The following is a 21,540-nucleotide window of genomic DNA, read 5'->3' as shown; positions in this document are numbered from 1 at the left end:
AGATTCCTGTCATACTGTATTTATCAGAAACAAACGTCAAGGCTGAATGAAGATAGTTTTAAATCTAAATATGAATACTGTCTGGCTAAACCATATGACATTGTCCTTGATTTAATTTGTAAATAAACAAAGAATAGCATTTTAATAAGTTCTCATTATTACTCCTACATCAGAGACTCTGTAGTTAAACCTTGTGTTAAAGAGCAGGGGTGCCTAAACTTTCTATGTCATGGCACCAAATGGCATCAGCTTCTGGCCAGGGAAAGCCTTTGCTAACCCACAGACAATGCTGCAAAATATGCAAAGAAACATCAGATTTTAGAATCTTCTTGGTCACTTTTCTTCACTATTCAGTAATTATTACATTCATACCTGATGATTATAGTCAGCCAGGTGTTCTCAGGGTTTTTTGCAGGGTTGCTGGATGGTTCCTACTGCCTGGCTTGGGAAGCAAAGTAGCTTCATAAGTTTGACAATTGGCCAATCATAAAGTCATTTTTGGAAATATCCTTTATTATCCCACAGTTGTGAGATTCAGGTATAACAGCAGCACTGAGATATGCAGGCTCACACAAAAGATCAAAAAATGTTGAAATACTTCCTGAAGGTGGAGTTTCTTAAAGAGGCAGAGACTAAATATCTATGTGTTAAATTGCAGTCGTTTTCTAACATTTGTTATAACAATTGAAAGCAGCAGAGTTACTTGATTGTGCTATAAAATGACACTACGCGCCTGGAAAACACATAATACTTCCCCTTTACATACATGGTATTTGGCATTGATGAATACGAGGTTATTTTAGGACAATAAACACTTTTTCTTATTGGGATTCAACAAAAAGATTTAAGTCCAGTGTGTCTGTGTGTGTAAGAGAGAAAGAGAGGGAGTGTGCAGGAGAGACGGGGGGTGTGTGCCGGTGTTGGGTTTCCCTCTTCTCTGCTCTCCTCTCCTTCAGCTCGCGCCTCAGTTGCGTCCTCGGAGCGGCAAGAGCTGCAGGAACCGCCGCTGCTGCTGGATAACCGAACCGATCGCTCTGCAGCCTCATTATATCTGGATTATAACAGCCTCCCTCCTACATCACACACATCCCTCCCTGACCTGCTCTTCGCTTGGCGGTCCTGATCGAGGCGTTTGACATGCCTCTGCCACTCTTGTGACACTTTGATGCTGCGCCCACCTGCCTTACAAATATGATGAAATGGCAGCCCCGGAAGAAGGTGAGTAAAACTCCTCGTTTTCTCTCCAAAGTTGCAGCAGAACAACGGAGTGAGTGAGCGAGTGAGGGAGTGACACGTCTTTGGATTAGTGGAGCTTTTTAAGCCCTGAGGAAGAAAGCGCAGTCACGGCCACTTTATTAAGGATAATCCGTTAATAGTCCCCCTTTTCAGAGAGACACTTCTGCAACATGCCTGGATGGGATTATTAGAGGATTATAAGAGGAAAAATTCCACAAAGCTAAATGAAAAGTCACCATTCACAGCTCAGAGGAAGTTCTTTTTAGGTGAACTGGATATTTAGAAGCTAGAAATCGCCCCGAATGCTACAAATTCATCCAAATCTCTTCATTTTCCTAACATCTCAGTTGTTGCTTTTTTGTGTGTTTTTTTTTTCATATTTATTTATTTGCACAGCCTTCAAGAGTTGCTATTTTTTAAAGTGTCGCTGTGTTTACTTTACATTACAATAAATGAATTCTGATTATAAGATGATTGTGAGTATTTGGGAGTGCTGGTCCTCTGTTGCTGCTGTCAGTTTCTGGGTTGTAATTTATCCATCCATCCATCCATTTTCTTCCGCTTATCCGGGGTCGGGTCGCGGGGGCAGCAGCTTCAGAAGGGAGGCCCAGACTTCCCTCTCCCCAGCCACTTCTTCCAGCTCCTCCGGGGGAATCCCAAGGCGTTCCCAGGCCAGCCAAGAGACGTAATCCCTCCAGCGTGTCCTGGGTCTTCCCCGAGGCCTCCTCCCGGTGGGACGTGCCCGGAACACCTCACCAGGGAGGCGTCCAGGAAGCATCCTTACCAGATGCCCGAGCCACCTCAACTGGCTCCTCTCGACGTGGAGGAGCAGCGGCTCTACTCTGAGTCCCTCCCGGATGACCGAGCTTCTCACCCTATCTCTAAGGGAGAGCCCAGCCACCCTGCGGAGGAAACCCATTTCGGCCGCTTGTACCCGTGATCTCGTTCTTTCGGTCATGACCCAAAGCTCATGACCATAGATGAGGGTGGGAACGTAGATCGACCGGTAAATCGAGAGCTTCGCTTTTTGGCTCAGCTCTCTCTTCACCACGACGGACCGGTACAGCGCCCGCTTCACAGTAGACGCTGCCCCAATCCGCCTGTCGATCTCCCGCTCCCTTCTTCCCTCATTCGTGAACAAGATCCCCAGATACTTAAACTCCTCCACTTGAGGCAGGACGACCCCCCTGACCCGGAGAAGGCACTCTACCCTTTTCCGGCTCAAGACCATGGCCTCGGATTTGGAGGCACTGAGCCTCATCCCGGCCGCTTCACACTCGGCTGCGAACCGCTCCAGTGAGAGCTGCAGATCACGTTCCGATGAAGCCAACAGGACCACATCATCCGCAAAAAGCAGAGATGCGATCCTAAGGCCACCAAAACGGATCCCCTCAACACCTCGGCTGCGCCTAGAAATTCTGTCCATAAAAGTAATGAACAGAATCGGTGACAAAGGGCAGCCTTGGCGGAGTCCAACTCTCACCAGAAACGAGCCCGACTTACTGCCGGCAATGCGGACCAGACTCTGACACCGGTCATACAGGGACCTGACAGCCCGTATCAAAGGGCCCGGTACCCCATACTCCCGGAGTACCCCCCACAGGGCCCCCCGAGGGACACGGTCAAACGCCTTCTCCAAGTCCACAAAACACATGTAGACTGGTTGGGCGAACTCCCATGCACCCTCCAGGACCCCGCTGAGGGTGTAGAGCTGGTCCAGTGTTCCACGACCAGGACGAAAACCACACTGCTCTTCCTGAATCCGAGGTTCGACTATCCGACGGACCCTCCTCTCCAGGACCCCTGAATAGACCTTACAGGGAGGCTTAAGAGTGTGATCCCCCTGTAATTGGAGCACACCCTCCGGTCCCCCTTTTTAAACAGGGGGACCACCACCCCAGTCTGCCAGTCCAGGGGAACTGCCCCCGATGTCCATGCGATATTGCAGAGTCGCGTTAGCCAACACAACCCCGCAACAAATTGTGGCAAAACCTTAAATCTACTATCTAAGTAGAGAAACTGTCTGCTTTAGGAGTGATCCAGGTTTTCTGCTGTGTTTAACCTTGGCTGATACTTTGACTCAGTGTGATGACTTATTCTGTTCATACATCCTGCATTGTTTCACATTTTGTCCAATTACAACCACAACATTCAACGCATTTTGTAGCAATTTTCCGTGATAGACCAACAAAAAGCTGTGTCTGATTCTGGGAAATAATTATGATTTTTTACGTAGAGAAGTGTAGTGTGCATTTGGATTCAAGCTGCAGTAATGGAAGCACTTTTTGTTGTCTTTTGGTTCATCTCTCCAGCTGTTTTGCACATAGACTATCATGTTTGCTAATTTTTCTTTACAAAACAGCTCAAGATCAGTCACATTTGATGGAAAACACCTGTGAACATCACTTTCAGGGTTTCAGCCAGGAAACATGCTAATCCTGGTTTTCGGGGTGCCAGGGCAGTCATCCAGCCTGCCGCCATGTTTTTGAGTTAAACGACGATCAAAGTTGACAGAGTTATTTATCAGCTCATAGAAACTATGCTGCACCGGTATGGAGTCATAGTGGGGAAAGTGTTGCCTGACAAGATTTCGAACTTGCAAGTACCTAAAAAATGGCTAGAAGGAAGACCGAATTTTGACTGGAGTTGTGTGAAGGAAGCAAAGTTACCATTGATGTATAAATCCTTAAAAGAAGCTATGCCCTTATTTAACCAGTGCTTAAAAACTACATCCATATTGCCTGGCTTAAATGCTGAGTTCTGACAAATCGGAGCATAGATGGAAAAACCAGGGAGATTCAGGACATTCTTAATCTGCTTCAAAATCATGAATGAATTTTTTAGTATAAAATTATCCTTCAGAAGCTGAAAAGACAAAGAAAGATTGGAAAACAATACTGCAGCTAGAGAGGAAGTAGAAAGTTGTAAGGATGCAAGGTTTTCATTCAACGGCCATTTGGGCAATAGCGAGTCAACCACCTCACCTCTCGAATGAAGATGAGTCCAGAAAACCCAGGATCTGGCACTACACGCCCAGTAATAATATCGAAAAACAGGAAGGCCTAGACCACCCTCAGCAGTAGGTTTCTGTAGGTGGGACTTTGATATTCGAGGATGTTTACCGGCCCAGACAAAAGGGATTATAATGGAATCTATCGTCTTAAAAAAGGAAGCAGTGAGATAAATGGGTATATTCTGAAAAAGATAGGTACATTTCGGGAGGACCACCATCTTGACAACATTAATGCGGCCAATCAATGAAAGAGGAAGGAGCCTCCACATGTCGACCATAGATTTAAGTTTGTTGATTAAATCCAGAAAATTATGTTTAAAAAGGAGTTTAGGGTCCCTTGTGATATTTATCCCCAGATACTCAAAATAACTAGTGGAAACTTTGAATGGCAGGTTGCTAAGAAAAGCAGCGTCCAGACCATCTGAAAGAGGCATAAAAAGACTTTTATCCCAATTAATAGTGAAACCGGAAAGCTTGCCAAGTTTATTTATAAGAGTAAGAAGTGGAGAAAGAGAGACTGTAACATCTGAAAGGGTCAGGATAACATCATCTGCATACAGGCCAATGGGACTGTCTATAGCATACTCTGAAATGCCAGTGATCAATGGATGGGTCCTGATGCAAATAGCAAGGGGTTCCATGGCCGGTGCAAATAGCAACGGTGAAAGACAACACCCCTGTCTGGTTCCGCAATGTAATAAAAAAGAAGCTGACCTGTCGTGATTAGTCAAAACTGAGGATTTGGGCTGAGCATAAAGCATTTTTAGTAATGTCATAAATTTATCGCCAAAGCCAAATTTTTGGAGAACCAAAAACAAATAGTCCCATTCAATTTGGTCGAATACCTGCTGAGCATCTAATGAAATAACTGCAGAGGCAGGAAGGTTGGTCTGGTACATAACATTTAAGAGTCGACGAGTGTTGGAAAAAGAATACCTGTTGGGGATGAAGCCAGTCTGGTCGAGATGGATCAGATGAGCTATGTGTTTATTTAAACGAGTAGCTAATACTTTGGCTACTATTTTTTGGTCACCATTTAGTAAGCTTAAAGGACGGTATGAGGCAACATTAGAGCCATCCCTTCCCTTCTTCAGGAGAAGACAGATATGAGCATCATACAAACTCTGGGGAAACACTCCCTCCTCCACTGAAGAGTTCACCATACGCAAAAGAAGAGGGGCAACCAGATCCAAATAACATTTATAGAAATCTATTCCAAACCCATCCGGACCACAAGCCTTACCAGAAGATAATGAACGAATCRCAGATTTGATTTCTTCAATTGTAAAACTAGAGTCCAAGTCGGCCCTGGCSGAATCATCCAGGACAGGTACATTTAAAYTGTTTAGAAAGGCTTTAGTMTCCGTGCTGGTTGCACTACTCTTGGAGGTGTATAAAGTACTGTAATAATTWAAAAAGGCATCATTTATGAGTTTAGGGTCAGTTAACAGTTGGCCAGAGGGAGAAGAAATTTTATGAATAGCTCGATCTGCCAGTGTGCCTTTTATTTGTCKGGAAAGCAATCTGTCAGGYTTGTCCCCAAGTTCAAAATGCTTTTGTTTAAGTTTGCGAATGCAATTACCGACTTGTTCCCCAAGCATGTGGTTATATTCAGATTTTATCTTCAGAATTTCACTAAGTATATTTTCATCATTTGAATTCTGGTACCTGTCCTCCAAAACAGCCAATTTAGCCTGAATATCTGCAAGACGCTGTGATCTGGCCCTCTTGATTGAAGACTGATAAGAGATAATGTTGCCCCTCAACACTACTTTAAATGCYTCCCACAAAACTGAATCAGAYACATCACCGTTGTCATTAAAAAGAAGGAAATCTGAGATTTTAGCTGAAATGTAGCCCTTAAATGCTTGATCAGAATTGATGGGGGAATAAACTTCCAGTTAAACGATGGAGCATAAAGATTAAAGTGGATCTGTAGTAAAAGAGGGGCGTGATCTGAGATTAAGGTAGAGTGGTACGATGAGCTGACTGTACTTGAAATTAATTTAGAATCAATTAAAAAGTGGTCAATTCTGGTAAAACTACCATGGGAGGGGGGAAAAAAGAGTATTTACGATCGGAAGGATGCTGAAGCCTCCAAATATCCACTAAGTTTATTGACTTAATGAGATTATTTATAACAGACACTGATTTCAAAGAAGAAGCAACCTTACTGGAGGACCTATCCAGCAATGGATCGAGATAACAATTGAAGTCGCCTCCTATAATCATGTCCCTATTATTAAATTGTGCAATCATGTCAAATATCTTGCAGAAAAATTTGGGGCAGTCGCAATTTGGGGCATAMATATTCAAAAGAGCAACAGGAATGGAATTGATTTCGCCAGTGACAAGCACATATCTCCCCCCCGGATCTGACTTTATTAATCTTACCATATATTCTCAAATATATTTTGGATGTTTATGAGTTTCAGCAACATTTAATTATTTCCCTTTGGAATCAATAAAGTACTTTTGAATTTGAATTGAGTTGAATGTTATTTGATCTAAACGAACAGTGTTCAAACTGTGGTCCGGGGGCCATGAACTGATTTTTTATTTTTTTTATTTTGTTGCAGTACCTGAACACAATTCAAGAATAAATTAGGACACAACTGTGACTTTTAAACTTTTAAACCAAAGTCTACCTACAGAACTGCTAGATGCAACACAATGTGATCATCTGTTCCAAGCTTCCTGGTTTCTTTCTATTGTCATGGTAACTAGGAGCACATCTACCCTTTGACTTTTACTCTAAAGTACACCGAAATCTGCTTTTAATTGCTGTATTAAAACTTGGCTAAATACAGCAAGTGTTTTAAAATGATAACTGACCTAGATCTTGTATTTATTGCTGAGAACAGAAGATATTTTTGCAATCGAGCCCAGAATAATGAGCAATCTGAATACCTTTTGTTTAACAAGAAAAACATGCAAAAACCATTTGATGTTTAGGATCTACAATACCGTTCCTACAAAACAAAGTCTGCTTTGTTTTATTACACTAGTTTCGGTTTAGTATATTGTTAAGTAGGTATAAAAAAATCACCACATTTTTAGGATTTTTAGATTTTGAAAACAGTATTTTTATTTTTTTCTTTTGGCCGCGAGTAGCTTTGAGCTGACATTTTTGACCCATATGATGAAAGGTTTGGACACCCCTGATCTAAACCATTCAGTAAAACATACAGCTTTTTATGACCTTTGACCTGCTAGAAGGTGAACTTTTCCATGCTACTACCGCCAGGCTTCGTTTTGGAGATGGTTATGTTCAGGTTTATTTTTGGTCTCATCTGAGCAGCACACATTTTCTCATATGTTTCATTCTGCACATGACCTTTGTGACTTGGATGTATGTGACTGTTTAATTGTGAAATACCCCCCCTCCCCCCCCCCCCCCCCAATCAGCAGCAGACCAGGTTTACGTCAGTAGGATATCAACTTGACTGTCCTGAACATTTTCTGGCGCTCCTTCATGAGGCTGGCATATTTACATTGAATCTGGAACCAGATGAAATACTGAATTCATTGTTTTGAAATGTATGTGCACATATGTGTTCCCCACTGGGTGGGTTGTAATAGCTTGTCTTGTTAAATATATTATTCATGACCTAATATCTGCAATATTAATGAGATGTCGAACAGAACGGGCAGATTATTGAGCTGATCTACAGTCACCAGCGCCCCAAAAGATCTGAGCTCTCATGAGACACAGTACGGGTTTAAAGGTTCAGGATGTTTCCACACCAGATAGTCCAGTAGACTCGGTTCGACTGGGGATCAAAGATTCAACATTTGTTTGATTTTTATTTGCTGCAGTTCTTTGTCACACTACACTATAACAAAAAACTAAACCCTTTGAGAAACCTGTTCCCTTCCTTGCCTGTGGAGGCGCTGCACCACTGAACCACTGAAGGAAACATGAAAACCTCTGAACTTCCTTCTTTATTAAATGTAAACAAAAATGGAGTGACATCCGACTTTACCCACCGTTCCCATATCTTAGCATCATGTGGAATATGCATCCACTTCATGTTATCCCTCTTGTAAGTATTTAGCTCAAATCACGTTTGAGACCAAATGCAGCTCATCTTTACGCTCCATGTAAGAGAAGTCCCTCTGAGCACTCGGGAGGATATATTTCAGGAGGCAGTTGGTTATATTTTAAAACCTCCTCCATCTAGAGAGTGGGAAGTGTGAACTGGCAGGGGATTCAACGCCTAACCAAATTTGTATTTGGCTTAAAGATCACAGGCAGCAGCGGTTTGCTCTGGAAAGGAGTGTGAGCCCTGGTCTTGAAGTGGTTGATCTGGCTGTGAAGACTGGAGGGATCCCAGCGCGGAGGGGGTCTGGGGGTGAAAGTTGCCCTCTCCCCCGTTGAGAAGTGTTAACTGATAAGGCCAGACAGTTGGCTGCTGAGACGCTGATGGCGGTGATGATGAGAGGAGACGAAGAAGCAGAGATTTATCCAGTACACTCGAGCTGATTGGAGGAATTTTGGGTGATTTATGATGATATCCTGATGGATATTTTTAGGCCACCATCAGTGTTCCCGTCTTTGTTCTAAGACTCCATAAGAAGTGTTAGTAGGACTTAGTCTGCAGGTACTTGAATAAATAAATCCCAGTAAACCCACTGAATTAGTACTTACACACTGCTTCTTTTATTCCTTATTACATTCTTCATTTATTTGTGTGTGTTCCTTCCAGGTACTCTGGCCTCCTCCAGTCCAAAAACATGATTCTTACTCTAAGTTATCCTTAGGTGTATGTGTTTGCGTGTGCGTGTGTGCGTGCGTGTGTGTGTGTGTGTGTGTGTGTGTGGTCTGTTCTATGGCTGTTCAGTGTGTCCAGCTATGTTTCCATCTGATTGTCATGCAAATTTTAGGCAAACTTTTAAAATGTTGCAAAAACAAAGAAAATGTGAATTTTGTGTTTCCATCTTCTGGTTTGGAGAGAATCAACCAGGGTACACAAAACACGATTCCGTTAGATGTTGTTGCTACGTATGGCTGCAGCAAACAAGATGTAGAGATTGCCAGCGAGCATGAACCACACATCTCAGAAACATGGAGAGTCTTCACTTCTGAGCTGGAGTTTCATTACTGTGGTAAGGCACAGATCCACCAGTGCTACGTCAGCACTTATTCGCCAAATAAGTTCTGTCGAATAACATGGGAGTGCGGGTTTTTGCGTAACCCACATTGCGTAAAATGTGGGTTATGCAAAAACCATCTTTCCTAAACTGCAAGGCCACTTACCTATGATTTAGATTTTGATGTTCAGACCTTAACGCTGAGAACTCCTGCTTCATCAGCTTCTTGAAGTAGGACCTATTTCAGATAAGATCGTTTTATTCTTAGAACTTACAATAAAAATGACCAAACGTAAACATTTTTGGAAAGCTAATCCGATTTGCTCACCGTTACAATTGCCTTTGGTCGCACTTTGTCACGATGAAGCAAAGGCTTTAAAGACATTTCAGTAGTTAAAGTGAGGGAGCTTTGAAGCAGTCAGTGACCAAACTCTGGTTCTCTATAGATCTAGTAATATTCTATTGAACTTGGGGGGAAAAAAGGGCTTTTAACCGAAGTTTACTTTGAAGAAGAGATGCATGACTTGGCCTGTGAAAACTCTAGGTGGTCCTGACATCTCACTTTGGTTTTCAGGGTGACGAAAGCACCAGAAAGAGACGCTGTGAATGTGTTAAGATATTGTGAGTCTGAAGTCCTGTTCACAACTGTTTCAAGGATACGTATTTATCGAATGTTTGAATTTCTTTAGTTTTAGAGCCCTAACATAGAATGCAGATTGAAAGTATGGTATTGTATGGTTGCTGTGTATAAATTTGATTCAAACAGGATGTGGCCATGACATCGATATGCTGTTTCTGATTAGAATCATATTGATATTGTGATAGATTTTGATATATTGACCGAAGCTGCCTTATCATTACAAATGTCCGCTAATGTCAAGAAAACACAACTTTGCAATTGAGGTGTTTTTATGCAATTCTAACAACACATGAATAAGTTTGTTTACATGGTAAGTCATTAAAAATCCTGCCAAATTCAACATGGTTGTGTTTCCATTACTTATTAACTTATTTTCGTTATGTCAAATTGTGCAATTTATACGGTCAGTGGGAACACAGCTATTGATTCCTGCTGATTCTCTTGTTTGTTGTTGTCTGCTTTGGTTAGGAAATTTAAAATAGTATTATTTAAAGAAAAAATCAGATCAGGAGTGAAGAGGAGCTGTATCTTTTCTTTTTTCAGAAACAAATGTATTTTGCTAGTCTCATGTACCATTTCAGAGGGTGGCAATTATATCTTTAAATTTTTTGCTATTTCAATCTCCTAAGAGCAGCTGTGCATTTAGAACTGACCTAATTAGAGCCTGATTTATGGATAAGTATCCTTGTTTGACCTATATGGTTTTATCTAAATATAGGATTAATAATAAAAACTTACAACCTGAAACATTATGGGCTTAGCCCAACCCACAAATAACTGAGTTTTCATACAAAGGAAGTTTATATTTTTAATAACTATCATTTTGAATAGCTTCTATGGTAGTCCTAAAACGAGTTCTAATATGCATATTTATGGATATAGATGTATATTATGTGTTTTGAATTATTGTAATAGGCAGTTATACATATTTTTAATGAGATTCTGAAGAATTGGTGGATTTCCTCAATTCGCAGACGGCTCTAGTACCTAAATCTCACAAATACTTGAGTATTTGTTCTTGTTTTCACATGCGAACCTTAAGAAGCAACCTCCACAGACGAAGGGTCCAACGTTTGTAGTTTACAGTCAAGAGAAAACTGAGGAGGCCCAAACCTGGCAAAAAAAATTGTCTTGTTGCAGTGAAGCCACTCTGTACCTGTAACCACAAAGTGTGCTTGGAGGCATATAAATCTAGCGACGTTTCACTAACCATCAAGCATGGCAGCAGCAGTGTCATGCTCTGGGAAACCTCTACTGTTGTTGGTGCCAAGTGGATTGTACAAAATGGATGGCATTAAGAAATGAAAGGATCACCGTCAAGTTCTAAGGGTTCTCTCTTAAATCGACAGTCACAGGGATGAAATGGGGACAGAAATTGTTGTTCCAACAATGAATGATCCCAAACACACATTGAATCTGGGATTGGAAAACACAAAGCAGGCTGGAGCTTGTCCTCAATCCTGTTGAAAATGTTGTGGACTGTGCCAGGAGCCAGGAAATTCAAATGACGTTCACAATTTGTTGTAAGTAGAGTATTAAAATATTGAGCCAGAAACATTTTTCATGGATTAAAAAAAAAACAAATATCTCTCTGCAACCAAAGCTCATCTACTTCGATTTTCTCCTGTGCTGTGATTAAACCTTCTAAGAACAGATTAACCTAAAGACAGCATCTGCACTGTTACTTTGACTATACCTACGTATCCGGCGGTGAAAGAGAAAAAGCTCAGAGATGTAACAGAAGCAGACAAGTGGGACCCGTTTAAGTTTAATTGCTCTCATGTACGAAACCCACGTGACATTTTGCAGAATCCAGAGGTTTATCACATATGACTGGCTTCAGTGTTCAACAATGAGTGCATTTTGGTTTCTGGGGCTCAAGAGCAGCATCCAAGGTTCTCTTAATCTTTTTTTTTCCACTGGAAAGGATGAGAAGTTGTGCTTCTCTGCCTTTGTCTGTGGGGGATATGTGTTTACCCTGCAGGAGATCATGCAGCATGTTCTGTTCTGCCCTGCGTCGTCGGACTGGCAGAACTCGGAGTGTAACGTGTTTACTTACAAAGCGGCTAAGCTTCTTAAAGCTGCTCTCCTGTTTCTGATTTAAGACTTTGCCCTCCAACAGAACTCTTTTTTCTTTTATTTTTGCACTCAGATGTATTGTTAAAATGCGTTCACCAAAAAAGCAGCACATGCTTTTAGAATTTGGAGGTAAAGACGTGCTGCAGGCCACAGTCTGCTTGATGGAATCGTGTTCTGTGGAATCTAAATCCTTATGGCAAAAAAGTTGATGTTTTTGATGTTTAACGACTTCACTTGAGTTAATTAAGCGTAGATTTTTTTTCTTTAGGTATCACAAGGTCCTTTTTACAACTTTGAAACTAGTTCAATCTTCCAAAAATGAGGTATAAAGATAAAAGACTTAATTCTTTCATTCATCTGCACAATTACCCCCCCTTAAAAGCTTTTTATCTTCTCTTTTCAGTGGGACGTCTTACAGATTACAGGGAGTGAATGTTCACGACTTGTTTGTAGGGCCAGAACTGTTTTATTGCATTCCTGCTGAAATACACAAATAATTTGGTTTTTGACGCTGTAAGATCACTTGCAAAGTATACCAAGGTTTTTAAAAGCAAAAACTGCTGTGTTTACTGTTAAAGTCCTTTTGATGACAAACTGGAATATTGTTTTAGATTTGTGCAGAGAAGCACACACCCTTGTTCCTGTCTAAAGTTAGATCAGATGAAAAATCTCCTGTTTTAGCTCAGTTTTGATTACAAAAATATTTCCACTTGCTAAATGCCAGAATAATGAATTTATAAATGACATCAAATTCAGAAGTTTACTTTTGATTTGTGCTAGTGTTTGTAGAATTGCCTTTTAAATTGAATGAGTTGGTTCAGATGTTTTGAATATTCTTCCACAAGCATATCTATCTAGCTTGCTAGCTACTTGACTAACTAGCTAGCTAGCTAGCTACTTGCCTAGACAGATAGCTAGATAGTACACTAGCTATCTATCTACTTTGCTATCTAGGCTAGCCACTCAGACAGGCAGGCCGGCCGGTCGGTCAGTCGGTCCAGTTCCTTCTTCAGTCTTGACTAGACATTTATGCTCATTGCTGGAACTAAGAATTTGTTGCTCCTTTTCATTCACTGACTATTTTATTTTATTTTATTTTAATCTGATCTATTGTTGACACAAAAAGTGTAGAAATTATCAAAATTACAACAATCAATCTCTTCCAAACGACCACAGTACCCATAATAAAAAGTAGAGATTAGTCCAACTTTACACGCTACAGTGTTTGTCAGTGTGTAAGGCTTCGTCGAAAAAGATTTCTTCTGCGGCTCTAAAACCTTTTCCTTTCCTCATTTGTGGCCCCAAGTCGCCCCAAATATGCTTGTTACTGCACCCCCATAACATCATAGATAGCAGCGACTGAAGAGTGTGCTGATTACCTCGACATGGAGGAAAGTGCTTCAGTTATTTCCAAATAGAGTTTCCTAAACAGTCTGATTAGCTATTACAGAGTTTTACAGTTTCTTCCTCCTCTCGGTCCAAGTTAAAGGAGCTCAGGTCAAACAAACAAAGCTGCAGTGTTCCTGGATCTTGTTTTTGGTTGTTTTTCTTTTCCTTTTATCTCCACTTGCGGATACTGCGACGGACTTTGTTCCCTGACAATGGTTTCCAGAAGTGTTGCTGGACCCAAGCAGCGACTACAGAGTGGATGTCTGGTTTTAATGCAGCGCTGCCTGAAGCTCTGGAGATCACTAGCATTCATTAGTGATTTTCAGAGTAGGTACTTGAGCTGATTCTGGGAGGCTTTAAATACACATGGAACGGTAATAAATAATAATAATAATAATAATAATAATAATAATAATAATAATAATTAATGAATAGTTTTTGTTTTGTAGCTTGGTCAAATTACTTTTAAGTAGAAAAATTAGTTATTTTTAATCCATGACAGGAGGTTCACTCATCATTCATATTAAATGTAACAAATTTAAAGGTATCTTTGCCCAGCCATGCTAACAGTATCAGTTTTTTGTTACAATATTCAAACATAACCACCTACTGATCCATCCCTCCAGAAAGTTGCAATGTTGCAATCTCAACTATCATTCGCAAGGTTTTCCTTGAACTTTCAATTTTCACCAGTCATCACAACTTTTCAGCAAATCAGACCAATCACATCAAAGCTTTTAGCATTTAAAGGGAACAGTATTTGCAGTATTTTCAAGTTTTTTGTAAGTCCTTAAAACATGCACAAAAAACAAACAAACAAAAACAAAAACCTAAACAACAATGGAACATCATGGAGGAACAGCAGAGATTTCCCAAGAAAACTTGCTAAGCCCTGTGGCAGAGCAGTCATCCACCGGCTTACCGTGTTTTTGAGTTAAAAAAAAAACGTTTAAAGTCGGCAAGAAATGTGAAAATATCACCAGGTAATTATTTTTGGAACCCATTAACTTACCTGAACATCAACTATAAAATCTTAAAAATAAAGGCAAAGATAAAAAAAAAAGAACTACAAATGCAAGTAAAATAAATATAATGTTTTTGCACTTCATTTGTTTCATCCAAATTAAAATGTCCAAAATGTTTTGATTTATCTGTGACTTGACCTTTTATTTTCTGAAGTTGTTAGCGTGTCCAGAAAAGACAGGAAGTGGTAACATAGTACTGACCATAACATGTTGCCGTTTGGCTTCCAACCGTTTTATTTAACCCATTCTTGCTATCACTATTACTGCTGTGTAAAAAACTACAATAAACTACACTGGGTTACAAAAATAATTTTTTGGAAGTTGTCTATGTTTTTTTCAATTGAATTAGGATTATTTTGAACTGCTGAATCTTAAAAGGACATCCATTTTTCTCAGTCAGGTTTTTATTCTAATTTGCTTTAGAGAAATCTGATCTTCTGACTAAATTGATGACATTTTTGTGACATCCTCAGTTCATTTCTGTTGCTTCTTCTCATCCAAAAAAGGTTTCAGGAGAAAAAAAATTCTAACAGTGTATTAATTAAATGCTACAAACCTTAATTTCTGTAAATTGAATAATAAACACTTATAGGTTATGTCATATTACGTCTTCATTGTGTAAAATTCTCCGTCTCTTTTCTGTCCTAATGGAGTCTCTCCTCCTCATCACTCATTGATCAGATTCTCAGGAAACTGATCCATATGTGACAACAAGTCCTGCATTTTGATGCTCATGTTGTTCCATAGTTCAGAAAGTTGACCTGATTGAGCAAAACCAATCTGATTTTTTAAATTCAGCTCATCAAAATGATCCTAAAATAGTTGAAAAACCTCAGACAGTTTTTGTCTGTTGACCAGTGTAAACAAACAACACTCAACCTGGAGGGGGCGCTAATAAAACCTGGTGGCCCGCCAGACATATAACACACTGGGTGAAGCCATGGACTGATTACTTATGGGTACCCCAGTATACCATAACACTTCCTATAACTAACCCTAGAATAAAAGTTTTTCTCAGCATAGTTTGGGGTGAAAAAACATGTGAGGTTCAGCAATGAGGAAAAGCAGATTTAAACGACTGTTGTGTCTCCTGCCTCTCCTTCCGACTTTGAATTGCGAACAAGAGAAAATGATTTTGCATGAAGGAAGTCCCCAAGTGGCGACCAACGCTGCAGTCCCCCCCCCCCCCYCAGAGAGACGAGAAGACAGCACTCCTCCAGGAGCTTGTCATGTTTATAGAGCTGCACAGCTCCAATATCCTCAGGACATGTTTTCCCCGTCTCCGTCCTCCTGATACACCTCTCAGTTTATTTCACGCCTGTCACTGTGTCTGCTTGCAGAGATACCGTCTCTTACCGAGTTCTAGTATGTCCCAAGGACAACATTATTCCCTTTCTTTCTCCCCTCTGTTCATCTGCTCCTTCCATCTTCCTTTTTTTACGACCCACCCTTAGAGATGGGGAGTGAGTATAAAACAGTTTTCCTTTCACATAACGAGAATATATACTTTACAAGAGGAGGACGGTGCGGGACTCCATCGTGCCTCGTAACTCCCCCCTCCCCTATGCTGCCATCCTTCCTGCTCCTCTGGGTTTTCTTGCCTTTTGTCTGTAAAGTTTGTCTGTAACCTTGTTTGAATGAGACAATGGCTACACACATCGCCCCGCCGCCTCTCTGTAGATCCCTCACTTTGGGCCCACTGAACCAGAACAGATGTGCACAAACATCAGACCAGAACCACTTCATCTGCCTGTAATGACACTTCGAGAAAAAAAGGAAATGTGTCAAAAACCTGTTGTTTTTCCCAGCGTCAGCATCTCTGGTTAACAACAGTCATACAGTTAAGGCCAGTACCATTCATACTCCTGTCAGATTTCGGTTTGAAGTGATCCTGTATTTTTACCGACATGTTTATTCTGACTGAGATTGAGGGTGTTTTTTCACACCTGATAGACTCTGTTCAATTCAGGACCAAAACTGCAACATTTGCTACATTTTCAGCTGGTGCTTTTCGCTTCACACTCCACTGACTCAAATGAACCAAACCATTTGAAAAACCTCTTCACCTCCTCACCTGTGGTGGCACTGTATCAAGAACCACTCAAGGAAACAACACAAAAACCTGAGAAGAAGACACTGAGCGCAACTTTCTTCTTCACAAAATGTAAACAAAAATGGAGCGGCGTCTGATTTTAGCGGTTGTAGGATTTCTCTTTTGTTGTTGGTAAAAGTCCACGAACCATTTCTCCTGCTAACGCTAGACTCTCATATTTGCTTTGGTTGTATTTACCCAGAAATCCCTGCTCTGTAGTCTGCTTCATGCTCTTGGAGCGGTCTCTGGTCCACTCAGCGTTCACATATGCATTTAAACTGCACCAAAGTTCACTTCAATCCGACCGAGACCCAGATTTGCAGACGGACTAGAGTTCACATCAGAGTTTGATTGCGTGTTCAGACCTCCCCAAACAAACCCGACTTTCTAAATGGATTAGAGTTAGACTAAAGCAGACTGAACAGGCCAGGTGTGAACGCATCCTAAAACTAATGCTTTGGAGCGATCTATGCAGAGTCTGGGTCTTGAACATGACTGAGAATTTGTGGTGGAATTTATGGTGGAATAGTTTGATGGCAATGAGACAATGCAGTGACAGAATGCAACTCTTACTTCTTCTGTAACGCTGTCTGAACAAGCACTCCTGAGCTTCCATATATGTGCGTGTGTGCGTGTGTGTGTGTGTGCGTGTGGGGGTGTGTGTGCGTGTGTATGTGTGTGTTCCCTCCTGTGCTTTATGACCAACAAATGGGATTTAGTCAGTTGGACAGAAAATACATGATTTGAATGAGTTATTTATTGAAATGAGCTCTGTAGCACACGGATGAAAAATGAGCCAAGGTCGTTATTTTGTGTCTTCAGCTCTCCACGCTCTGCAGTAAATGTGATTTTCATAGTTTTGTTCATTAGAAAACAACTGCATAGGTGTTTTCTACTGCAGGAAGCTCATTGTAAACTAGAGTTCAGATTGACTGTAATGACAACATTCAGTGGCCATTAAAGGCAAAGCCACAAAGTTCCCGTGGAGAGGAGGTCGGGGTTGATGAATGGGTCAAGATATTTGATTTTAATTCATTATGTGTGCTGTCGGGTACGAACTGATCCTTGGTTTGCTAAGAAATGACCGCTCTCTGTTTGTGACTGTGGTGTTAAAGTTGTTCAAATTCTTTTTACACTCGATTCATTCTTTGGACTTTTAGATTGGAGAAGTTTTGGACATATTGTAATTAATTCCAATCAACAGTTTTTTACGCTAAATGAAAATTAGCGAAGATACTACTGTTTTCAATGTACTGAATTGGTATTTGCTGAAAAAAAAATAACTTCACATTTACATTTCTAAAATAACTCCACAAAAATATTTTCAGAGTCAATGATAAACCTTCAAATTATAAAGCCCTTTGAAGTTGCAGGAACATTTACTAGAAGCCATAGCGACTTGATACAAAAAGTATCTGGAAAGGAAAATGTACCAAATTAGGGAAAAATATGTTTTTAAATGATCCTGAACCTTCATGAACAAGCTATGATGTGGGCAGTGCTTGGCGTTCTTAACGTTCTGCTTCAGTCCTTCCTATTTAATTATCAAACGTTTATGTTATACGACAGGAAATGTGGTAACTCAGAACTACCCAAGTCTAGATTGGTTCATAATGGTTACATAAATACTTCAAACTCAAAAAGTGGAAATGTTTAGCTATAATTTTAAGATTTGAAATGAATCACAAACTTCCACTTTCAGTCATTGTAATATCTGCTAAAGACATTGACCAAGCACAACCAGAATGGAAATTGAATTATTAGAACATTTGAAGTGTCAAGGTACTGTGATGTACTAACATTCTGTGTTTAAATATTCACAAATACACACGTCTACTTTTGTTTAAATGTATTTAATTCAAGCTGAGTGGAGGCCCTAATCCTGACTCAAGTTTCTGTTGCTGCTGCCCAAGTTCGTTTTGGCAAAATTTATTTCAAGTCTTTGTGGCTGCACATTATCCACACCTCAGGAGTAATTTCACTCATGTTTTACAGTCTTATAACTATAAAATGATCTGAGGTTAAGTACTTGGTAGAGCAGAATACATTGTACTGAGACCACACTTTGTGTTTGCAAAGAGTAACATCTTGTTGTCCAATCACCACAGACCCAACTTCTTCTACCCTGAACGTCACACGTTAGTGAAAATACAACCCACTGGGATTTAAATAAGTGTGAAAAGTTCCTGAGAACAGGTGCAGGGAAGAAAGTTTCAGAGTAGAGTCGAACACTGCTTTAGACTGGTGAAACACGTTTGAAATAACTTTTTACCACCGAATTATAATATCAAGATATGGAGCAAGAAAAGATCAAAAGAAAGTTGTGTCTACAAGATTTAACTCGGAGCCACCAGAAACTCATTAATCTGTAGTTTCTGTTTAGGGGGAGGCTTCAAAAGAACAACGTGTCAAATGTTCAAAGACAAGGGTAAAGGTAGAAAAGTCAGCCATCACCACCGAAACAGAGTCTGAAGTACACAATTAAAGACATAACCTAAAGCAACAATAATGATAGAGTAAAACTCAAACTGAAAACAAGAGACTGATCACTGTGAAAACTGACACCCCCATTATGTTAAATGCAAATATTCTCTTAAAAAACACTTATATGTTTTAGACAGAAAATAAGTATTTGTGTGTTTTCCAGTGTTTAGCTTACAGCTGTAAAATTATCCAGACTGTTTTTAGATTTTTCAACATTGATTTAACTCATGTCTGAAAGTTGACTTTACTCATGGTTTTAAAGGGGCGGTATTATGTAAAATTGACTTATATGAGCTTCACATCATGTTTTAATGTCATTCTCATCAAAAACATACATGGAGTGTTGCTTTGATTCTTTCATACATGTCTGAGAAATCCTTTAATCTCCCATGATAACCATTCAGCGGTGCAAAATGCCTGGGTGGACCTAGCTCCGCCTTTGAGGAGGAAACTCCTCCTCACAGCTGCAGTTTTCCCACTTGGCTCCTTCAGACTAGCTAGCAGCAATTAGCAAACCTGGTGGAACTGAACATCTGCTGAACTCATTATACAAGCTACTTCTTAGTGAAAGTCTGGTAAAAAAGTTGCTAAAGGGTTAATAAAGGAGCCATTTTGTGATAACTTCCTAAGGTGGAGATTCAGAAAGAGCAGGAGTTTTTAAAGAGACAAAGGCCCAATTTCAAAGAGTTAAATTATGAAGTCAAATTTCTTTAAAGTCATATTTGGTATAAACAGCATTTTTACAACAACTTAAGTTAACATAGTGACATTTTATAATACAATCAAGTAGCTATGTTTCTGGAAAACATAATGCTGTCCCTATGAGATGCTGGAGAGTTAAAACCCTAACATTAGTCTTTTAATGTCTCTGATTTGCAAATTATCTTGCTAGTTTAGTGAACTACAAAAGTATACTCGACAAAGAATGATTTGTGCTTGACTAAGAATCCATCACACCATAGTTCATATTATAGAAATTGAAAAATTGTATCTAAAAATGGAATTTAAATATTTTTCTTCTTTTCTATAAGATAGAAACCAAGCAGGTCACTCATCCTGCGCTTGAAACCATCCAATCAAAGCCCTCTTAAATTCTGAATTTCTGCCAAGTCCGTGTCTAACAGTGGACAGCAACCATCAAGGCCACTGTGACCGACTAATCAAAGCACAGAGCCTCTCGTTTAGCTCTTCTAAAGATATGTGAAGGCAGTGGGAATTGCAGATGGCCTGTACAGTACATTAATAAATTCCATCAGGATCTGTTGCATCTCAAGCTAAAACCTCACCTGCAGTGTGGTATTTGCTCGTTTTTGAAGTGAAACCCATTTCTTATCACTGACCCTTACAACTCTGATGCTCCCTGTTATTTTCCTCCGCTCCTTTACCTCAGTCTGTTTCGCCGGCGCTTCAGTGGAGAGCAAAATGTAATCACGGAGCAAACAAAGATTACAGAGGATTACCTAAAAACACAGTTTCTTTGTGTTCTTCGCCAAACAAACTAAACGTCCCGTATTTTTCTTTCTTCTTATTCTGGACACGATGGATCTCCTCCGTCCTTCATGCTGCTTCTTTATGCGTTCTGGACTTTTTTCATTCTCCTGGAAAAAGATACTGTCACACAAAATCCATTAAAAGAAGAAAAAGTGCCAGTGAGAATTGAGTGGACCCAGTGAAAGTGAGCACATCTCCAGGTATGTTGTACGCTATGCGGAATATGCAAGCACTGGAATTCTGCCCACATGGAAACGTGGAACGCTGTCAAGGTCTCACTTACTTACCAGAGCAGGATGGTGGAGAGTCAATGAACAAGTGGAGAAGAAAGGAAAAGTAATGGAGTGGGGGAGGTGACAGGGAGAAGACCTGCTTCTGCCGGTATGGGAATACCAGAGAGAAAATGGATGATGTGTGTGCATATGTTTAGTAGCCGAACCTATTAATAGCATCATAGGGACGACTGTTTGGATCCGATCCATGACTCTTGGAGCGCTGGGTCCAAGAGGACAGTGGATTCCTCAAAAGCCAACAGTCGCTAGCTAAAGTATTCATTCCGCTTTAACTTTTTTCCACATTTGTATATATATATAGTGTATATATATATACACAAGCAAGTTTAGTTGTATAGCACATTTCAATCTGGAGAGACTCATACGGAGAAAGAAGGCGATTAAAAAAGTTTATTGACAAGAAAACATTAAATTCTTTGGCGCTCACGCCCCGGCCAAGGACGACGAGCTGGATAAGCTCAATGGAGATTCCTGATGCTGCATAGGAATGTAATCCCCCCGGGGCCTGTACTGGTGGTGGAGGTCAAAGAAGGTGGGTGCCTGAAAAGCCGGGGTTGTGAAGGTGGAGATGGGGCGGAGGTGGGTTGATCGCAGCTGGTGAGGGGAGGAGGCCATGGATGAAAATCCTTATCAACTGGAGCTCGGTCGATGATTGGCCATGACGAGGCTTGGTCCAGCGTTGATAGGTCCAGGGTGATGAGAGG

General features: G+C 40.5%; 1 protein-coding gene across 4 annotated transcripts in view; it reads left to right on the top strand.

Moving 5' to 3' along the window:
- The window catches only part of ttc28 (tetratricopeptide repeat domain 28), a 115,530-nt gene that overhangs the window by 30,366 nt on the left and 63,624 nt on the right, over positions 1 to 21,540 (top strand). Inside the window, exon 1 of one of the 4 annotated variants that reach the window (XM_017307992.1) lies at positions 914 to 1,218. The exons of the other annotated variants lie outside the window; for them this stretch is intronic. Within the exon in view, the coding sequence (XP_017163481.1) occupies positions 1,192 to 1,218 (27 nt within the window). The 5' untranslated portion in view covers positions 914 to 1,191. Of the gene's footprint in view, positions 1 to 913; positions 1,219 to 21,540 lie in introns of those variants that run through there. 4 annotated transcript variants of the gene reach the window in all.

The sequence above is a fragment of the Poecilia reticulata genome, linkage group LG12 (assembly GCF_000633615.1).
Source record: "Poecilia reticulata strain Guanapo linkage group LG12, Guppy_female_1.0+MT, whole genome shotgun sequence".
Lineage (NCBI taxonomy): Eukaryota > Metazoa > Chordata > Actinopteri > Cyprinodontiformes > Poeciliidae > Poecilia > Poecilia reticulata.
The sequence above is the reverse complement of the archived record's forward strand: the minus strand, read 5'-3'. Positions and strand labels throughout refer to the sequence as shown.